The sequence below is a fragment of the Peromyscus eremicus genome, chromosome 2, assembly GCF_949786415.1.
Source record: "Peromyscus eremicus chromosome 2, PerEre_H2_v1, whole genome shotgun sequence".
In the NCBI taxonomy this organism is placed as follows: Eukaryota; Metazoa; Chordata; class Mammalia; order Rodentia; family Cricetidae; genus Peromyscus; species Peromyscus eremicus.
Window position 1 is genome coordinate 162,716,566 of NC_081417.1, and position 16,740 is coordinate 162,733,305.

At 49.6% G+C, this 16,740-nt stretch overlaps 2 protein-coding genes across 3 annotated transcripts in view; one reads left to right on the plus strand and one right to left on the minus strand.

The window, feature by feature from the left end:
- Positions 1–1,529: 1,529 nt before the first annotated feature.
- Dffb (DNA fragmentation factor subunit beta) lies at positions 1,530–13,687 on the minus strand. Of its 2 annotated transcripts, XM_059255484.1 has the most exons (9): positions 13,490–13,687; positions 13,179–13,309; positions 12,344–12,350; positions 12,011–12,023; positions 11,502–11,726; positions 9,825–9,904; positions 7,294–7,464; positions 6,114–6,214; positions 1,530–1,923 (listed from the first exon to the last, which is right to left on the minus strand). In XM_059255484.1, exons 1-9 carry the CDS (start codon positions 13,610–13,612, stop codon positions 1,695–1,697), a joined length of 1,080 nt encoding a protein of 359 aa, XP_059111467.1. In that variant the 5' UTR covers positions 13,613–13,687; the 3' UTR covers positions 1,530–1,694. The 2 variants fall into 2 exon arrangements, with proteins under 2 accessions (XP_059111467.1, XP_059111465.1); XM_059255482.1 differs by lacking the exons at positions 12,011–12,023; positions 12,344–12,350 and having other exon boundaries at positions 11,502–11,690; positions 13,183–13,309.
- A 1,506-nt stretch (positions 13,688–15,193) lies between these two features.
- Positions 15,194–16,740, plus strand: part of Cep104 (centrosomal protein 104) — a 32,767-nt gene continuing 31,220 nt past the window's right edge. Inside the window, exon 1 of the mRNA XM_059255931.1 lies at positions 15,194–15,226. Within this exon, the coding sequence (XP_059111914.1) occupies positions 15,194–15,226 (33 nt within the window). The remainder of the gene's footprint in view (positions 15,227–16,740) is intronic.

Below are 16,740 nucleotides of genomic sequence, written 5' to 3' on the forward strand. Positions count from 1 at the left end.
CAACAAGTGTGGATTTCTACATTCTACCAACTGCAGAAACAGAGCCTAGATCAGGAGGGTGCAGAGCAATCCTCCACGAGGCACACTGGCAGGGGTGTGCATAACAGAAGGCCAGAGATGTCCAACTTGGGGATGAAGAGAAGGCTCAGCTGCTAAGAGCAATTGCTGCTCTTGCAGAGGACCCAGATTGGGTTCCAGCACACAATGATGGCTTGCTTACAACCCCTGTAATTCCAGTTCTGGGGACCTGCATGCACATGGTACACTACCATACACTTAGGCACACACATGCACATAACAAGTGTCAAACTTCAGAGAGCCCAGTTCTGGCAACCGTCCTGGCAGGGGGGCAGTGGCTGTGCATGTCCATGGTGCTTGAAAAGGGCAGCCCTTTTCCAGAAAAATGGAAGAAGACACACTGTGAACAGTGTGCATCCATGACTGTAAAGCAGCGCGGTCCTCTGAAAGCTCCACCCCACTGCCTGAGGCACTGCCATGCATCCCTGTGAAGATGGACTCAGCTGGGGCAGTCACCAGCTGCTAGTATCACACCCTTAGCCCCATCCTCCTCAATACATGCAAACTCTTGACATGTCTATTTTGGAAACCCTTTATTGTTTTTCTGATTATATGGCAAATAAAAAAATCCAAACATTACAAAACATATAAAATACTCATTTAAAAAAACCCTCAGGCTGGGCATGGTAGCACACATCTTTAATCCCAGCACTCAGGAGGCAGAGGCAAAACTCTGTGAGTTCAAGGCTAAGCTGATCTAATAGTGAGTTCCAGGCCAGCCAGAGCTACATAGTGAGATCCCATCTCAGAAGAAAAAAAGACAAAACAAAACAAATCAAGTAGTATAAAAAAAACATGGTGTAGGAAATTAGTACTTAGTGATCAAATCTCATCCTGCTGAATACCTCAGGATTACTGCTATCAGTGTGGCATTTCCTCAGACTGTCTCTGTGCACAAACTGACATACATTTAATATCATATACCAGGTGTGGTGGTACACGCCTGTAATCCCAGCTCTAAGGATGAGGCAGGAGTATCATGAATTCAGGGTCGTTCTCTGCACAGGTAAGCCATCTGTGCCTTTAACAGCTTCCCATCTCTACACATAAAAGCTTAAACATGCTCCAATTGTGCATACATAAATGTATCAGTGTTGGGTCATGAGATTCATGACAGACAGACGTTATTTAACCCATTAAAAACCATTTCACATGGCTCAAGATAATGCCACAGTCAGCTGATTTCACCAGGAGACATCTGGAAGGCTTCTCACCTGCCATTTTAAACAGTTCGGCAGAGAACATTCTCCATGTTCATTATGAAATGCAAACGTTTACACCAGAGGCACCATTGCTTTCAGAAAAACGTAGTCAGAGCTGCCATTGCAGTGGAAATGGCGGCCAAAAAGCTGAGGTACAAACTAACACCATCCCCCATTCCACAGTGGCCAAGTTCAGCCCTGGAGCCATGTGCATGAAGACCCTGGCACAGGGACACAGTGAGCACCCAGCACTGTCCTCTGCACACTGGGCTGTCAGAGGCTGGGGAGCCAACTGGGAAGATACTCAGATCTGTCAGAGACTCGTAAAGGCTTTTCTAGAACCTTCTAAGTGACAAAATGTAAGCGTAATAGCCCTGTCACCACTGCAGTCACCTCACAGAGGGCTGGCATGTGTCACCGGCGCCTCCGAGCAGGCCTCTTCTTCTTGAATCCTGTCTGGGGCCGGTAGATCCTGCTGTGGTCACACTGCAGCTTGTGTGTGGTCTTCTTGTGGCAGGCAATGTGCACCAGCTTCAGGTTCTCAGCAGTGAAAAGCAGGCTGTAGAAGTACTCCCAGTTCACCTCCCGCCCATCCTGGATTGCTTCAGCCAGCGTGGGCACCACGGTGCGCTTCTTCTCTATTCTGCCAAGTCAGGGGAAGACAGCCCATCTGCTGTCAGTGCCACACACCACCGGGCACTGTGCACTTTCCCATCAGCCACAGACGCTCATAGCACAGTGTCTACCATAGCAAATACCCCTGCTGTACTGGTTAGATTTTTGTCATTTAGGAAGAGGGAATCTCGATTGAGAAAATGCCTTTATCAGATTATTGTGTGTGCAAGTCTGTGAAGCCTTTTCTTGATTGATTGCTGTGGGTAGGCCCAACCTACCCCTAAGCTGGTGGTCCTGGATTGTATAAGAAAGCAGGCTGAACAAGCCAGCACTCCTCTGTGGGCTCTGCATCAGTTCCTGTCTTGAGTTACTGTCCTGACTCCCCTTCATGATGAATGATAAGCTTTAAGATGAAATAAACCCTTTCCTCCTCCATTGCTTTTGGTCAGTGTCTTATCACAGCAATAGAAACCCTAAGACACCTGCTTACAGGTGTGAAGATCTTGAGGATTCTTAAGGAATCTAAACTAGGACTATTCCAGAAGGACAGAGGCAGTGAAATGGATGGGATTTACGGATGAATCAACCAGAAGAGCCCAGCACCATGCTTCATAAACTGGTGACATTGGCCCATCCCTGACATGGGCCATGAGTGGACATGGTCAGTGTGGCACAGTCCAGTACAAGCAGTGCTGCTTGTCTTATTACTTTGCAAACTTGAATGGTGGGCGCTGCTTAACATACTAAAAAGAATGCAAGAAGGCCGGGTTGCTCACATGGCCATTCAACAAAGCCAAGCCCCCATGTGTGAGCACTTCTCAGCCCCTAGTGACTCCTGTTTGTTCGTGGACCCATCTTATACAGGTGCCCACAGACCCCCCTCAAGCCTGGGCCTCCCACAGACATGTGATCCAAGTGTGTATGGCCAATGTGACATAGAAATGGCAAGCAAAAACAATGTCATGTTACTTCAGAGCCACTGAAACAGGGACATCTACAGGGAACAAATGCAGATTTACTCTGCAGAGACACTTTGACAAGCCAACAATAGAAAAATGGTCACAAAAGAAACCCAGATCCAAGCACAGTCACAAGAACAGCAGAGTGGAAGGCAAACCACCTCCCCTACATTTATCATTTCCAACCCCGAAGCCTGGATATCTAAGCCATTGCACAGTGGTCTGGTCTGATCAGGGCCAACTTCCTGGCTTGTCCTAACATAGCAGTGAGAGCATGAACAAGCTCTCCCACTTAGAAGAATGTCTGTTCTTGTTGGATTACTCTCCTCCCTATGACATCATAACTGTCTCCCAAAGGACCTATCTCCAAATGCGGTCTCATTGGGTGACTGTAGCAGGAATCTTAACAGGTCTTATTAATAAAATCAAACCTGAGCCAGGTATTGGGGTGAACACTGGAAGATCAGAGAGACAGAACAAGCCACAGCTACCTCACCTTGCCAATTCCTCAGCTGATCCTGTTTCCTCAGACTGGATGCCTCTGAGTCCTCATCCAGAATGAATCTCAGCTGAACTGCTGCTCGAAAGCCTGAAAGCTTAACCAGCCAAATGCTTCTAGCTTCTGGTTTTCACGCCTTATATATCTTTCCTTTCTACCATCACTCCCTGGGATTAAAGGCTCACTTCCTGGGATTAAAGGCTCACTTCCTGGGATTAAAGGCGTGTGTCACCATGCCTGGCTGTTTCCAATGTGGCCTTGAACTCAGAGATCCAGAGGGATTTCTACCTCTGGAATGCTGGGATTAAAGGTGTGAGTGCCACCATTTTCTAGCCTTTGTATCTAGTGGCTGTTCTGTCTCTGACCCCAGATAAGTTTATTAGGGTGCACAATATTTTAGGGAACACAATACCACCACAGGTGACAGTTTCGATGGCAGGGATGAGGGACGACAATTGAGTCCACAGCAGGAAGTTACCCAAAAAAGCAGTATTGAGCCACAGCATGCAAGCAAAGCCAGCATAAAGAGGGTGAGTGGCAAGAAGTTCTCAGAATGCCCATGGGAATCCAAGAGACTGCAGAGGAGAATCAGAACTCTCCAGGACAAGTCAGAGCAGAACCAAAAAGAAAGTTCTGTCTCTGGATGTGCATCACTTTCAGTTAAGGGGAAACAAACTAGTCTTCACTGAAAAGGCAGACTGCTGACTGACAACAGCTCCCATGCGCAGATGCCAGGAATAAATGTGATCAGCCTCCCTCCAGAGAGTGCAAAAGGGACCTAGATGCCTGTGATTCCAGACCCAGTGTGAGATAGTCACTCTCCACTCACTCAGTGGCAGAAGTTTCAACAGGAAGCTCACCCTCAGACCCTCCTTAAGAAGTACTAGGACCACTCACTGGCCAATCCCTAGCAGGACCAAGGAGATGCAGGAGGCATCGATCTGAAAAGTGGAAGGTGTAAGTAGGCACTGACATGAAAACAAGCATCTGTGCAGGCTTAAGGCTAGGTGGGACAACAACTCAAAAAAACAGCCCCGGAACAGGTTACATAGTAAGACCAGTGAACAGGCACAGCAAACAGCAAATGAAATGAATTCAAACCTACTTATTCATGCAACAAAATATCAAACAAATACTGTACAGCCACCATATCCAGACACTGGGACAAGGGTCCTGAGCAGGACAGTCTCAGTTAGACAAGACAAAAGGCAGCTAGTGTGCTAACAAGAGACACCCAGCCAGGGGGAGCGGGAGACAAAGAGCAGAGTAGGCATAGAGAGTCTCGACCTTCAAGTACCAGAGCACAAGAAGGACGAGCAGAATGACAGGGAATGACAGAACAGCCCTGGGAACTCCAAGACCTGCCCAAAACACACACATCAGAACAGTCACACAGATCTCAAACACTAAAGTCAGGTGCAGCTGGAGACATGTAGCCTCGAGCATATGTTAAAACACAAAAGAGAGAAACCAGAGAACAAGGAGAAACTAAAGGAACACAAAGTAGGAATAAAAATAAAAGCAAAACTCGCTGCAGTTAAACACAGGGCAAAAGCAGCTGCAGGCGATGGGGAGCAGAGAGATGCCCTGCACCCGCAGGAGGAATGGCAGGCTCTGTGCACAATCTGCAGTCAGGATTCTGACAACAGCAGTGCCTCAGGCCCTAAGGAAGGGGCCTAGTCTTCTAGGGCTTACCACAGCCACCCTATCCAGTTGTGATAGAAGACATCAGAAATTGCCAAAAATATAGCAACAATATCTCTCACACAGACAAGCAGGAGAGAATCAGTGCCCAGGACAAAAGTAAGCAACAAGCAAAAGGAAGGACATGAAAGCCACACTGGCAGAGCCACAAAGAGGCCTCAGCCTTCCAGGGGCCAGGAAACAGAGGCAGCAAAGTGGGTGCTCTCCTCAGACAGGGAAACGTAAAAAGGCACAGTGACACCGAGTGGCGGCAAGGACACTTGCAATCGTGTGAACTGGAACATCAGAAAAGGCTGGACATACTCAGAAGGGGACCACAGGAATTAATTTCCCTCATGATGCTGGGTAGGGTCCAAGGCTGCATTCCTCAACAGCTATGGATGCAGCCAGTGCACAGGAAGATTGTCAGGCATGGAACTGGGCGACTAGTGTTTCATCCCAGAGTTAGATAACGGTGAATTCTCAGAATGGCCTAAATGCCCAGTAGGGGAACAAATGTAGAGCTAGACTCTGCCAACAAGTGAAGGAGTCTGTGCTGTTGCCTGAGTTGTGTGGACAGACAGCACACATCCAAGTCCACACTTCCTGGTAAAGGTGTACAAGAGGCATTAGCAGGGCCTATTTCAAGACAGTAGTTTCCCGACAACAGGGAAGGGGCACTGAGTACAGAGGGTAAAGGGCTCAAATATAACTCACTACTTAGACTTTTTTAATAGTTTTGATGCCAAGAGTCAGGTACCAATTGGGGTACTTGGAGCACTCTGCCTTCATAAAGCAAGGTCAAGGGTAGTTACAGTCAGGAGAGCACCACAGCTGCGGAAGCATGTTCCTGCCCTGCCCTGGTTCAGGAGGAGCGGCTACAGCTTGCCCAGCTGTGACCTCCCACACCATAGCCCTAATGTGGGCCAGAAGCCCCTTCCATGGGGGTCTGTCCCTGGGCCTGAACCACACAGGTGTAACATACCAGACCTGAGCTGCCTGAGCAGGCATGGGAACCCAATCAGATACTGGGTTAGTTCTGGTTAGTGAACTTGAATCTTGGTGACAGACACTCACATATGATCCAAGTTCCAGGTGCTGAAGAGGATCCGGCTCTCCCTGTTGCCATAGGGGTTGATGGAGTGCTTGGAAAGACAGCTATCCAGGTCAAAGGGGCCCTGCAGTGACCAAGGCAGGGGTTGGAAAGGCAGGAGTGAGGTATGTTATTGCTCTCCTCCAAGCCAACAAGCTTGCTAAGGAGTAGGCCCCATGAGGCATTTAATCCATGAACAGAAGTTTGAACCAGGCACAGTGGCAACACCTTTATCCCCAGCACTAAGAGGCAAAGGCAAGAGGATTTCGAGTTTAAGGCCAGGGAGATGGCTCAGCAGGAAAAGCACTTGCCACACAAGCCTGAGAACCATGTTTGGATCCTAGAGTCCATGTAAAAGTCAGGAGTGGTTTGTCCTCTGAGCACACCCATGCCATGACATATGCACACTCACACACAAACATTACACACATATACACAAAAATAAAATAAACATTAAGTCAGTCCGGGCTATATAGTGATCTTAAGTCTAGCCTCAACTATATATTTAGACCTCATTTTAAAAAAAAACAAAGTGTTTGCTGTTCATCAGAGACTGGAAATTCTCTTTGTGGGCTGGAGAGATAGTTCAGAGGATTAAGAGCACTGGCTGTTCTTCTAGAGGACCAAGGTTTGATTCCCAGCACCACATGTGGCTCACAACCACCTGTAACTTCAGATCCAGGTGATTTGACACCCTTGACACCCTCTTCTGGCCTCCACGGGGTACCAGGCACACATGTGCACAGACATATACACAGACAAAACACCCATACACATAAAATAAACCTAATTTTTAAAAAGTCTGCCTTTGGAGTTCTACCTGCCCCCAACATTTCATTACCCTTGATCTTATATTCTGAGTTTCCAAAGATGAAGGCATTTCTGTCCCTGTTACTAGAGAATCATCCTTTGCTAGGTGCCTCTACACATCCACACAGGATCAGACCTGTTATCCCCAGCATGCTCCTTTGCTCCTATGGTACCACATACTAACACCCCAACAACTGCATACCACCATCCCTACCTCCTCCCGCACTCTGAATGTGAGGGCCACCAGCATCTACCCTCTGGCCAGCTGCAGAATGTCCTCCCCGCCTCTCACCCCAGGAAGGCTGTGCTCAGCAGTACTCTTAGTAACCCCAGAACAAAGGGCACAAAGCTCACCTGGCAGGAAAACCAGCCTTCTGGAGTACAGAGGCGGCTGCTGGCCTTTGCACCTCTGTCGAAGTAGCTGCCATTGTACTTCACAGACTTGAGCTTCCGGCACATGGAGCTAAGGACCCGCTCATATTCTTCTCGAGCCACTGGATCCACCACACAGGCGTGTGCACTTACCTGTAAGAGTGAGCCAGAGGCATCACTGAACCTAAGCCCATGCCCCGACCATGCCCAGAAGCCTGCATTCAGTCACCAACCTGTGCCATGCATTGGTCATCAGGAACCTGCCTAAGCCTAGTCCTACAGTCAGTGTCTGACCACTGCTCAACTATCCCAGCCTAGGAAACCATTCTGGGCCCATGAAATGGAGTCAACAATGCCTCCATCAGGCTGGGAGAACAAAACAAGAACAGGCCAGGCAGAGTAGCACACATCTGTAATCCGAGCACTTGGGAGTCTGAGGTAGGAGGATCCAAAAGGCCAGCCTGCTCTACATAGCAAGATCCTGGCGGGGCGGGGTGGGATGGGGGGTGGGGTGGGAGGGAATTAAGATCACATAGTCAGCAGGAGCAGTGTTCCCTCTGCTCAGGTGAGCAGCAGTAACAGAAGGGCTCCAGTCCATGCTGCCAAAGGTTAGGTACCAGGACCAGTCAGGGCACCTACAATGTTAGGTCATGTGGGAACAGTCACCAAGGCCACAAGAAGTACAGAACACAGGACACCAAAACATTAGCAGCTGTGACACACTGAGTGGGTTAAGCTGGGTACGGGGAATACAGGGACAGCACATTGCCACTTTAAGACATCACTTTCTACCTGCCAATCGATGAGGAGCCTTACATGCAAATGAGCAGACAATGAAGGCCAAGCTGACCCCACTTTGGGAGGGAGAAGAGAAAGATAAAAGGTTTAAAAACAAAGAAAGCCCAGGGTGAAGGGGGATCCACACCTGCTGTTCTAGCTGCCTGGCCACTCAGGCCTCGGCTGGCACCTGCCTAGTTTTGGTCATAGTCCAGCAAACTCAAGCTCTATGTATTCTCTCAGGTCAGGCCTCCTGTCTGCCTGAGGTTGGCTACTGCCACCTAGAAGGAACCTGGGCAGAGCAGTCAGGCATGGAGTACCACTGTCCCCACTGCCTGCCACGGTGCTCCTACAGACCTCACTCCAGTATGGAAGACGACTAACAGGTAGGTTTGTAGAGGGCAGTGCCACAGCAGCTTAAGAAGGAAATCATGGAGCATGCCCCGTGGAGAGACAGCCTGAGAGCCCAGCAGGCCCAGTGCAGGCAGACAGTGTCCACAGTGAAACTCAGGGTTTCAGGCCAGCTGGTCAGACAGGTCCTCCATACCCATGGGAAATGGGGTTAGCTTCAACCAGCAGGTGGCTCTGGGAACACATGCACAGGTCAGGTTTTCCCCATAGGACACTAACACTTAGTTCAAGCTACACAACAGAATAAGATTTGAGAGGAGGGTGTGCATGAAGGAAGAAAACAGCCTTAGGATCTGCTCTCAACCAAGCAGCTCAGGGGTGACATGTTGTAAGACAGACAGACAGAGAGGCCCCAAGCCTGTGCCACTCGCCAACGGCTGGGCAATTACCCAAGTTTCTGTTGATAAATATGCCCCTAAGGAGAGCAGGAAGAAAAAGGTCCCTATGAGCCAAGCTGCTGTCCCCAAACCACCCATCCACTGCTCATCCTATCTAAATGAAGGTGTCATGTGGAGCCCAGTGCAGAAAGGTGCAAAAGGCTCTCCTGGTGGAGTGACAGGCACCTCTTGCCCTCAGTATGGGCAGGTCCCACTCACCAGAGAGGGTCTCCTTCCACTCCGCATCTCACTGACATTCATGTCTGCACTGAAAGGAAGCCAGGCAGAGGACAGGGCATCAAAAACAGCCTCCTTCTGGAGTTAGGCTAGGTATGGCTGCACTGGAGCCACTGGTCACTCTTCACAGTGAAGGCCTTGGTCTACTCAGGAGCTGAGACCCCGCAGTCATTCAGAGCATATCTACAAAGCACCCCAAGCAAAAGGCATCTTCAGTCCTCTGTTCCACTTTTCCAAGGTCAGAGGACTGCAATGTACCCAAAGAAAAAAATAAACACAAGTGTTAGGGGAAACTACCACTGAATTAAGAAGGTGACATCAGAGCAGATACAGAAAACTTATCCATAATGGAAAGAAGTTTACATCAGAACAGACCTGCCAGATGTACAAGAAGCGAGCTGGTGCTGTTCTGAACAGGATCCCTGCCAAAGAGAAGAGAATAAGAGCTGAGACTTGAGGCCTCTGACCCTAACCAAAGCACATGGCCCAGAAAGGTTCTCACACCTGCTGGACAACAGGGTCAGAGGCTAAAGTGCAGAAGAGAACAGATGCATAGAGACAGGAGGCTTTTGCTTCTCTGCGGTATACATGCCTTCTGCTGACTTAGAAGCAACCTTACAGATATGCATCAGCAGAGGGGTGGAAACCCTACCAAATAATCCATCCTGTGCTAAGCACTCACTCAGCATGATCTGGTAAGCATGGCCTTACCTCTCTCAGGTAGCCCCGGATCCGGCTCTCGCAGCTATATCTCAGGTAGCTAGACTTATTCCTGAATCGAGACTCCAAACCTGCAAGAAAGATGATTCTGGAATCCATAGGCAGACCACGACCTCTTGGTTTGTGTCCCGCACAGCTCAGGAGCCAAGCAGACAAGAAAGGGGCAGGGGGAGATGTGACTCCACTCACACAGGTCTCTCATGGAGGAGGACATATGGAGGTGTTCTATTTATAGAGCTGGACAGTGGAGTGAGAGGGTTGGGCTGCAGAGCCACAGAGCATGGGCTGTGCAAGATGAAATGGGCTCTGACATCAAACACCAGGGCCGATGACAGGTAAAGGTGTTTGGATGCATGAGTGCCACCAACTGCACCACCAGCCTTCTGTACAATAGATTCACCCAACCACAGACCTTAACCATTAAAAAATCTTACATGTGGGTAGGTGCACACCTTTAATCCAAGCACTTGGGAGGCAGAGGTAGGTAGATTTCTGAGTCTGAGGCCAGCCTAGGTCTACAAAGTGAGTTCCAGGACAGTCAGGGCTACACAGAGAAACCCTGCCTTGAAAAACAAAAACCAAAAACAAACAAATAAATAAATTAAAAAAAAAACCTTGTGTCCGAACTAAGTATGTGGATTGTTTTCTGTTTTAAAGGATGTTGAGTTTGTGTGTGTGTGTATGTGGTGTGTAAGAATGTACGAATGTGTGCGCACATCTGTGCAGGTGCACTCACCCATGCATGCACATGTGAAGAGGTAGAGGTCACCACTGAGTGTCTTCCCCTGTCACTCTCCACCCTTATTTATTGAGACAGTGTCTCTCACTAAACCTGGAGCTCACTGTTGGGGCTATACTGGCTGACCAGTGGACCCCAAAGATCTGCCTGACCCTGCCCCCCAACACTGAAGTTAGGCATGTAACCTGGATCTTATCTGGGCGCTGGGATCTAAACTCCAGTCCTCAGACTTAAGCAGCAAGCACTACCCACTGAGCCATCCCCCAGGACCCTACAGATTGTGTTTTCTTGTCATTATTCCTTAAAGAGAACAGCCAACTACTACTTTCCCAGAATCTGCATTGCATCAGATACCTTAAATGATCTAGGGATTATATGAAGTATATAGGAGAGATTCCTGAAGTTTGCTGGCCAGTCAGCCTGGCCTAACTGATAGGCTCCAAGCATTCCTGAGGATGACACCCAGGGTTATCCTCTGACTCTCTGTCTCTCTCTCTCTCTCTCTGTCTCTCTGTCTCTGTCTCTGTCTCTCTCTCTCTCTCTCTCTCTCTCTCTCTCTCTCTCTCTCTCTCTCTCTCTCTCTCTCTCGCTCTCGCTCTCGCTCTCGCTCTCGCTCTCGCTCTTGCTCTCTAGCTAAGGTGGTAAACTCCACATTCCATGTATTTCCCCATGGCTTTTGGAAGAATGACTTAAAAGAAAAAGAGAAAAGACTATTTCGAGGCTGCCCTGGACACTGCCTCCAGCCAGGAGTCCCGGCCAGATGCCTTCCCATAGACACCTTTTGTTATCACTCCAGAGGCCTGTCACCCTTGGTTGGGAAGCATCGGGATCTGAAATAGACTGAGATCCTCCTGAGCCTCTGCTCTAAAGAGGCCCTTCTCCACCTGCCCCAGACACCCTGGCCACCATGGTCACCCCAGTCCACATACCTTCAAACCAGGATGGGTCCTGCTCCCGGGTCTCAGCAGTGATGTTCTGGCTGACATGATGCAGAAGGTCGGCCAGCAGCTTCTGCCTCAGTGGGGCCTGCTCATCTGACAGCAGCTGCCGTGCAGCCCGGATGACCCCAGCATGTGGCTCATTAAACACACTGAGGAAGCGAGTGATGTCACTCACATCTGCCACACCAGGAGACAAACAGAAACACATGCACGCTGTTCTGGCCCCAAGAAGAGGATCCTGTCCACTCAGCCCAGAGACTGCCCGAAGTCAAGACTCTGGTGTCACAACCCTTGCCCTGGTACTTGACACCTGACACCTCCACAGGTGTGGCACTACCAGTTCTGTTCCTCTGGCCACCTCCTGTCAGGTGATGGGGTTGTGGTGATCTAGAGAAGCACACTTCTCTTCTTCTGGCCCTCTCTCCTCCACACTAAGTCACCTCCTTCGCTCAATCCCTTAGGGCCCCACTTCCAGGCCTTCTAATCCCTCTCCCTACTTTCCCAGAGACCCTGTCCACAAGTGGCTACAGTGAGCTTTCCCAGCAAGTACATCCTCCTGAGGATCTTATCCAAACAGGAGCAAACAGAATCCAGTACCAATTAAAAAGCACAGACCACAGCCAAGTGAAGCTGCAAGTCTGGTTCATACTCAAAAAACTCAGTGAGATCCGCTGTGTTAACAAGCCGAAGAAGTAAAGTCTTATGAACACACCAATGGATGCAGAAAATGCAGGAGGGAACCTCAGGAAGCCAGGACTTGCCAAGAGTTATGGATGGTGAAAATGCACAGAGAAGAAAATGACAGTCTGGATGTCATCAAAGTCAGAAACTTGGAAGCTAGGTGTGCGGCACATGCCTGGATGCCAGCAGTTGGTAGGTGGAGGCAGGAGATTAGAAGCTTTAGACCAGCCTTAGCTACAGAGTGAAGTTAAGGCCAGCCGTATATAACCTTGTCCTCCCTTTCCCTCCCAAGTCTGGACCTTTTGTTCTACTACAGAGCATGAAAAGAGCATGGTCAGTTAGCTCAGCTGGTTGGAGCTCAGTTCCAATATAGAGAGTGAAAAGGTACACAACAGGAGATATTTGAAAACCACATTATCTGACATCGAAGTCATAACCAGGATTTTCTAGGGGTGGGTTAAATACTTCAACAGCTTAAAAAATTTGATTAAAAACAAAAAAGACATGAAGACTCCTGCAGGTGGCAAATGGGAACACAGGAAGATGATATCCAATCCCATTAGCCACCAGAGAAATTCAGATTAAGGCCACAGTGAGCTATCATTACACAGCTACCTAGAATAGCTTTAATGAAAACCATGATCCCTGACAGCATTTCAGCATTCACATGCCGAAGAACAGCCCTAGGCAAGGGTGAGCATGCCTGCCCTGCACAGTCCAGCCCAGCAACACCTTCCTGGGCTCCCCTAATCCTTCCCCCTTGCCCTTGGCAATTAGGAAATAAATTTAACACACACACACACACACACACACACACACACACACACACACACACACGAAAAAAAAAGAAAAAGAAAACACTGAAAACAGAGTTCCTCATCAAAGGCTCTTGGCATTCAGGGCCCCTGACCTGATCTACTAGCCCGGGCCCCTGGACCCGGGCTTAAACCGTGTGGGTCCTGCCCATCTCCAAAGTGTTCCTACTCACAGCCTTGCCAGTTCTGGCCAGCAGTGAGCAGCAGGAGTTCAGTGTCGTTGGGAAGCCCCGGGAAGTAGTCGTCGGTCACCTCCGTGCCATCTTCGTACAAGCACAGCCGGGAGCCCGACACCGGGAGCTGGAGGACAGGAAGAGCAAGCAGCTTGTCCCACACAGTCCAGGCTTCCAGACAGCCAGCTCAGGATGCCACCAGACTACAGGAACCCAGCACCCGTCCAAGCTCATCCAAGGGGAGGAAACCGTGTGAGCAGTAGCCAGGGTCCTCGCCCCGCAGTGCCTGCCCCAAAACCCGGCCCACCTGGAAGCGGACGCAGCCCTTGTGCAGCAACTCCTGGCAGCTCCGGGCCGCCACGCCGAACTTGCACGCGCTGTGTAGGGCTCGCAACTTGACGCTCTTGGGTTGGCGGAGTACAGCGCACATTGCAGGGCTCCGGCAGCGGACTCTGCGTGCACCTGATGACAATGACTGACGCCCTCTCCTCCGCCCTCCCGGAACTGTGGTGTGCAGGCGCCGCCCGGAACGCTTTTCTCTACGTAGGCAGGCGCGACCCGAAACGTCCGGCTACAGGACCTTTCCCCAGCCGGAATCCGCGAGGCGTGGCTGCGCGCGCAGGCGCCTGCGGGCGGACGCGCAGGCGTATAACGCGGGCCGGCCTGGTTGCCATGGGAGCGTGGCTGCGGCCCGGGCGCTGGGCAGAGGCGGCCCGGGCTGCTCCTCCGCTGCCCTCGCCTCAGTGGCCCGGGGTGGGGGCGGCCGGACCGAGGCGAGGCTCCTCCGAAGGGAGCGGAGGCTGGCATCGCAGCGTCCCGCGGGCTCGTCTCCGCGGCGCTCTGTGACCCCGCGCGGCCTCGGTCCTCAGCAGGCACCGAGGCGGAAGACACCTGGCCGTGGAGGGACGTGGCCGCTGCCCGCTCCAGGCCTCCGGACAGCGCATCTCGGCCTTATTGTCGGCAATCCGGGTCCAGCCCCGCCTTGTCCTCTTCTGGGTGTGTTACTGAACAGGACCAGTTACCACAAGAGTAAAGACAGTAGCTCTGGCCCCGGGTAGGCTACACTTTGATCTGTGGGGGGGGGGGGGGGGGGTGTTTTTTTGGGGGGGGGGCAGTTGTTAATTGGATTTGGTTTGAGATGTTTTTTAAGCTTTAAGATTCTCTAAAAATACTTTCAATCCTTAAGATTAATTGGTCGCAAATCAGTACTTAATATTGTAACATTTACGTTTCTTGAAAAGAAAACTGGAAACATTTTCATTTCCTTGTAACAAAATATTTGAAAGTTGCTACATTGAGTTTGGGCTTAGGGCTGGAAACATGGCTTTAAAGGGTAGGCTCACAACCAAAAATATAAGAGTTTGGGCTTAGTTACAGTTTATAAGCAATGCTAGGGTAAATGTCACCTGACACTCCTGGCTAGGGCTGCCCTAGGGACAGCTGGGACAGCACCCACGGCTGGTGACCAGCTAGTAACCCAGCATTGCACAGATCCAGAAGGCTCCGTGGTGGGTTTTGTGGAGCCACGAACATGCCAAGACTTCTGAAGATTGGGGAAAGGGGGAGGAGTAAGGGGTGGAAAGTCCCAGTGCACGGTCTGAAAATGAATGTTTTTGCAGCTGTCCATCTTGAGGTCCTGGTGTTTCTGGCCACACTGCCCCACAGCCCTCCTTGACAGGGTCTTCAGTACCAGTTATTTGTTTTGCTTTTATTGGGGACACACTTTTATCTGCCTTTAACATTCTGTTTGTAAGTCTTGGTGCATCCCAGAAGGTGCTAGTTAAGACCAGAGATTCAGACCCAGTTGAATACAACTGTTGTCAAAGTGGAAAGGCCTGCTCTTTTTTTTTTTTTTTTTTTTTTTTTTTTTTTTTTTTTTTTGAGACTGTCATTTGTAGCTCTGTAACTCCTACATAGACCACGCTGACCTCCAACTCACAGAGATCCTCCTTCCAAGCACTGGGATTAAAAGTGTGTTCTACAACACCTGGCATAGGCCGGGCCCTTGAAGATGGTCAAAGAATTGGAGAAGTCAGAGCCAGAGGTATACCTTTAAGTGTTCAATAACTTTGGATGCTCTCTAAAATTCATGACATAGTGAGGCATAGTGGCACCTGCCTTTAGTCCTAGTTCTCGAGGTGCCAAGCAGGAGGAGCTCTGTGTGAGGCCAGTCAGGACTGAATAGTGAGACTGTCTCAAAAGTAACAGGAAATTCAAGACAAGAAGTGAGAATGGGGGCAACAAGGTGTCAGGACAGAATCAGCATTTTAATTTCTAGATGAGGGGGCCACAGAGGGTTTTGGAATTAAGACCTGGATAAAGGTAACTGAAGTCGGGTGTAAAGAATGTTTGTCTGGCAGGAATGTGGGTGGAGCAAGGCAGTTGTGACCATCTGGAATAGAGATAGGGAATAGAGATAGGGAAGAAGCTGAATGACTAAGACTTTCCATGCTGCTGGTGGGTACAGAGGGAAGTATAGTGGCTAAGGGGAGCATTAGCTCCAGGCTCAGGACCCGAGTGACCTGACGTAGGAGAAGCATGTTAAGATACCCTGCTATGCTTATATACTACTCTTGATTATTTTCTAGATCTGTTTTCCTCCCCTCTGCTGTGACAGCCATAGGGAACTCAGTGTAGCATCTTTAACAGTGACTTGTGACTTGCCATTCTAGCTTTAATACATTCAAAAAAAAAAAAAGAAAGAAAGAAAGAAACACCAGCAAACACCAGACTGGCATTGATCCTTGAAATGGTCCTTTTTACATCCGATGAAAGTAAAAAAAAGCTCTCTATTGTACATCAGGCATGTTCATATGAGCCAGGCTTCCTGAGGGATACTTGATAGTGCTGCCTACAGAATATTTCAGTGATGTATCTTATTCCAAGAAACTTCCAATGGACTTCTTTTTCCTATGTTAGAAGGAGTTTTTTTGGTTTTGTTTTGTTTTTCTTGTGATGATGATTTACTTCACCACCAGTTGTCTTGCTTAGCAGGTATTTGATTGGTTTGAAAACTGAGGAGTAGCCATGAGGCCATGAGCATTTTGAGTTCTCAGTACAGTCACATCTGAGGGCCTGTGTGTTGCTCTCTGATAGTGCTACTACCCAAGGTTAGCTCTACTTGGGCAGGGCCTCCTCTGATGGTGGCCTTAGCAGCCCTGGACTCTAGTGATAGGAGTCTGGGGGAAGAAAGCTCCTTTGCTGTGACTTCAATATAATCCTGAGACTGAGTGTCACCTTTTCCCTCTGGGCAACATATGTGTGTGTTCCCATCCATGAACCTCCACTGTGCAAGGATGTGGAATTCATGGGCTGTCTGAGTCTAGGAAAGTGCAGCAGGCCCAACCAGGGCTGGAGGGGAATGCAGAGTCACCAGTGCAACACTGAGTCGGTGTGCTGTTTTCCAGCGTGGAGAGCATGGGTGCCAAGCAGCAAAGTAGACGTCACAGCATGCATCCTCCAAATGACAGTGGTGAGCTAGGACACAGATCAGTTCACTGGAAAATCACAATGAAAGGATCATTCAGCCAGTTTTTCCTCTCCAAACTCCCTCAGGCT

Coding starts and splice junctions, on each gene's coding strand:
- Dffb (XM_059255484.1), bottom strand. CDS start 13,612: ATGTGCGCTGTACTCCGCCAACCCAAGAGCGTCAAGTTGCGAGCCCTA. Junction 13,310..13,489: donor AGGGCTGCGTCCGCTTCCAG/GTGGGCCGGGTT, acceptor CCTGTCCTCCAG/CTCCCGGTGTCGGGCTCCCG. Junction 1,924..6,113: donor ACCTGGAACTTGGATCATAT/GTGAGTGTCTGT, acceptor CTGACTTGGCAG/AATAGAGAAGAAGCGCACCG.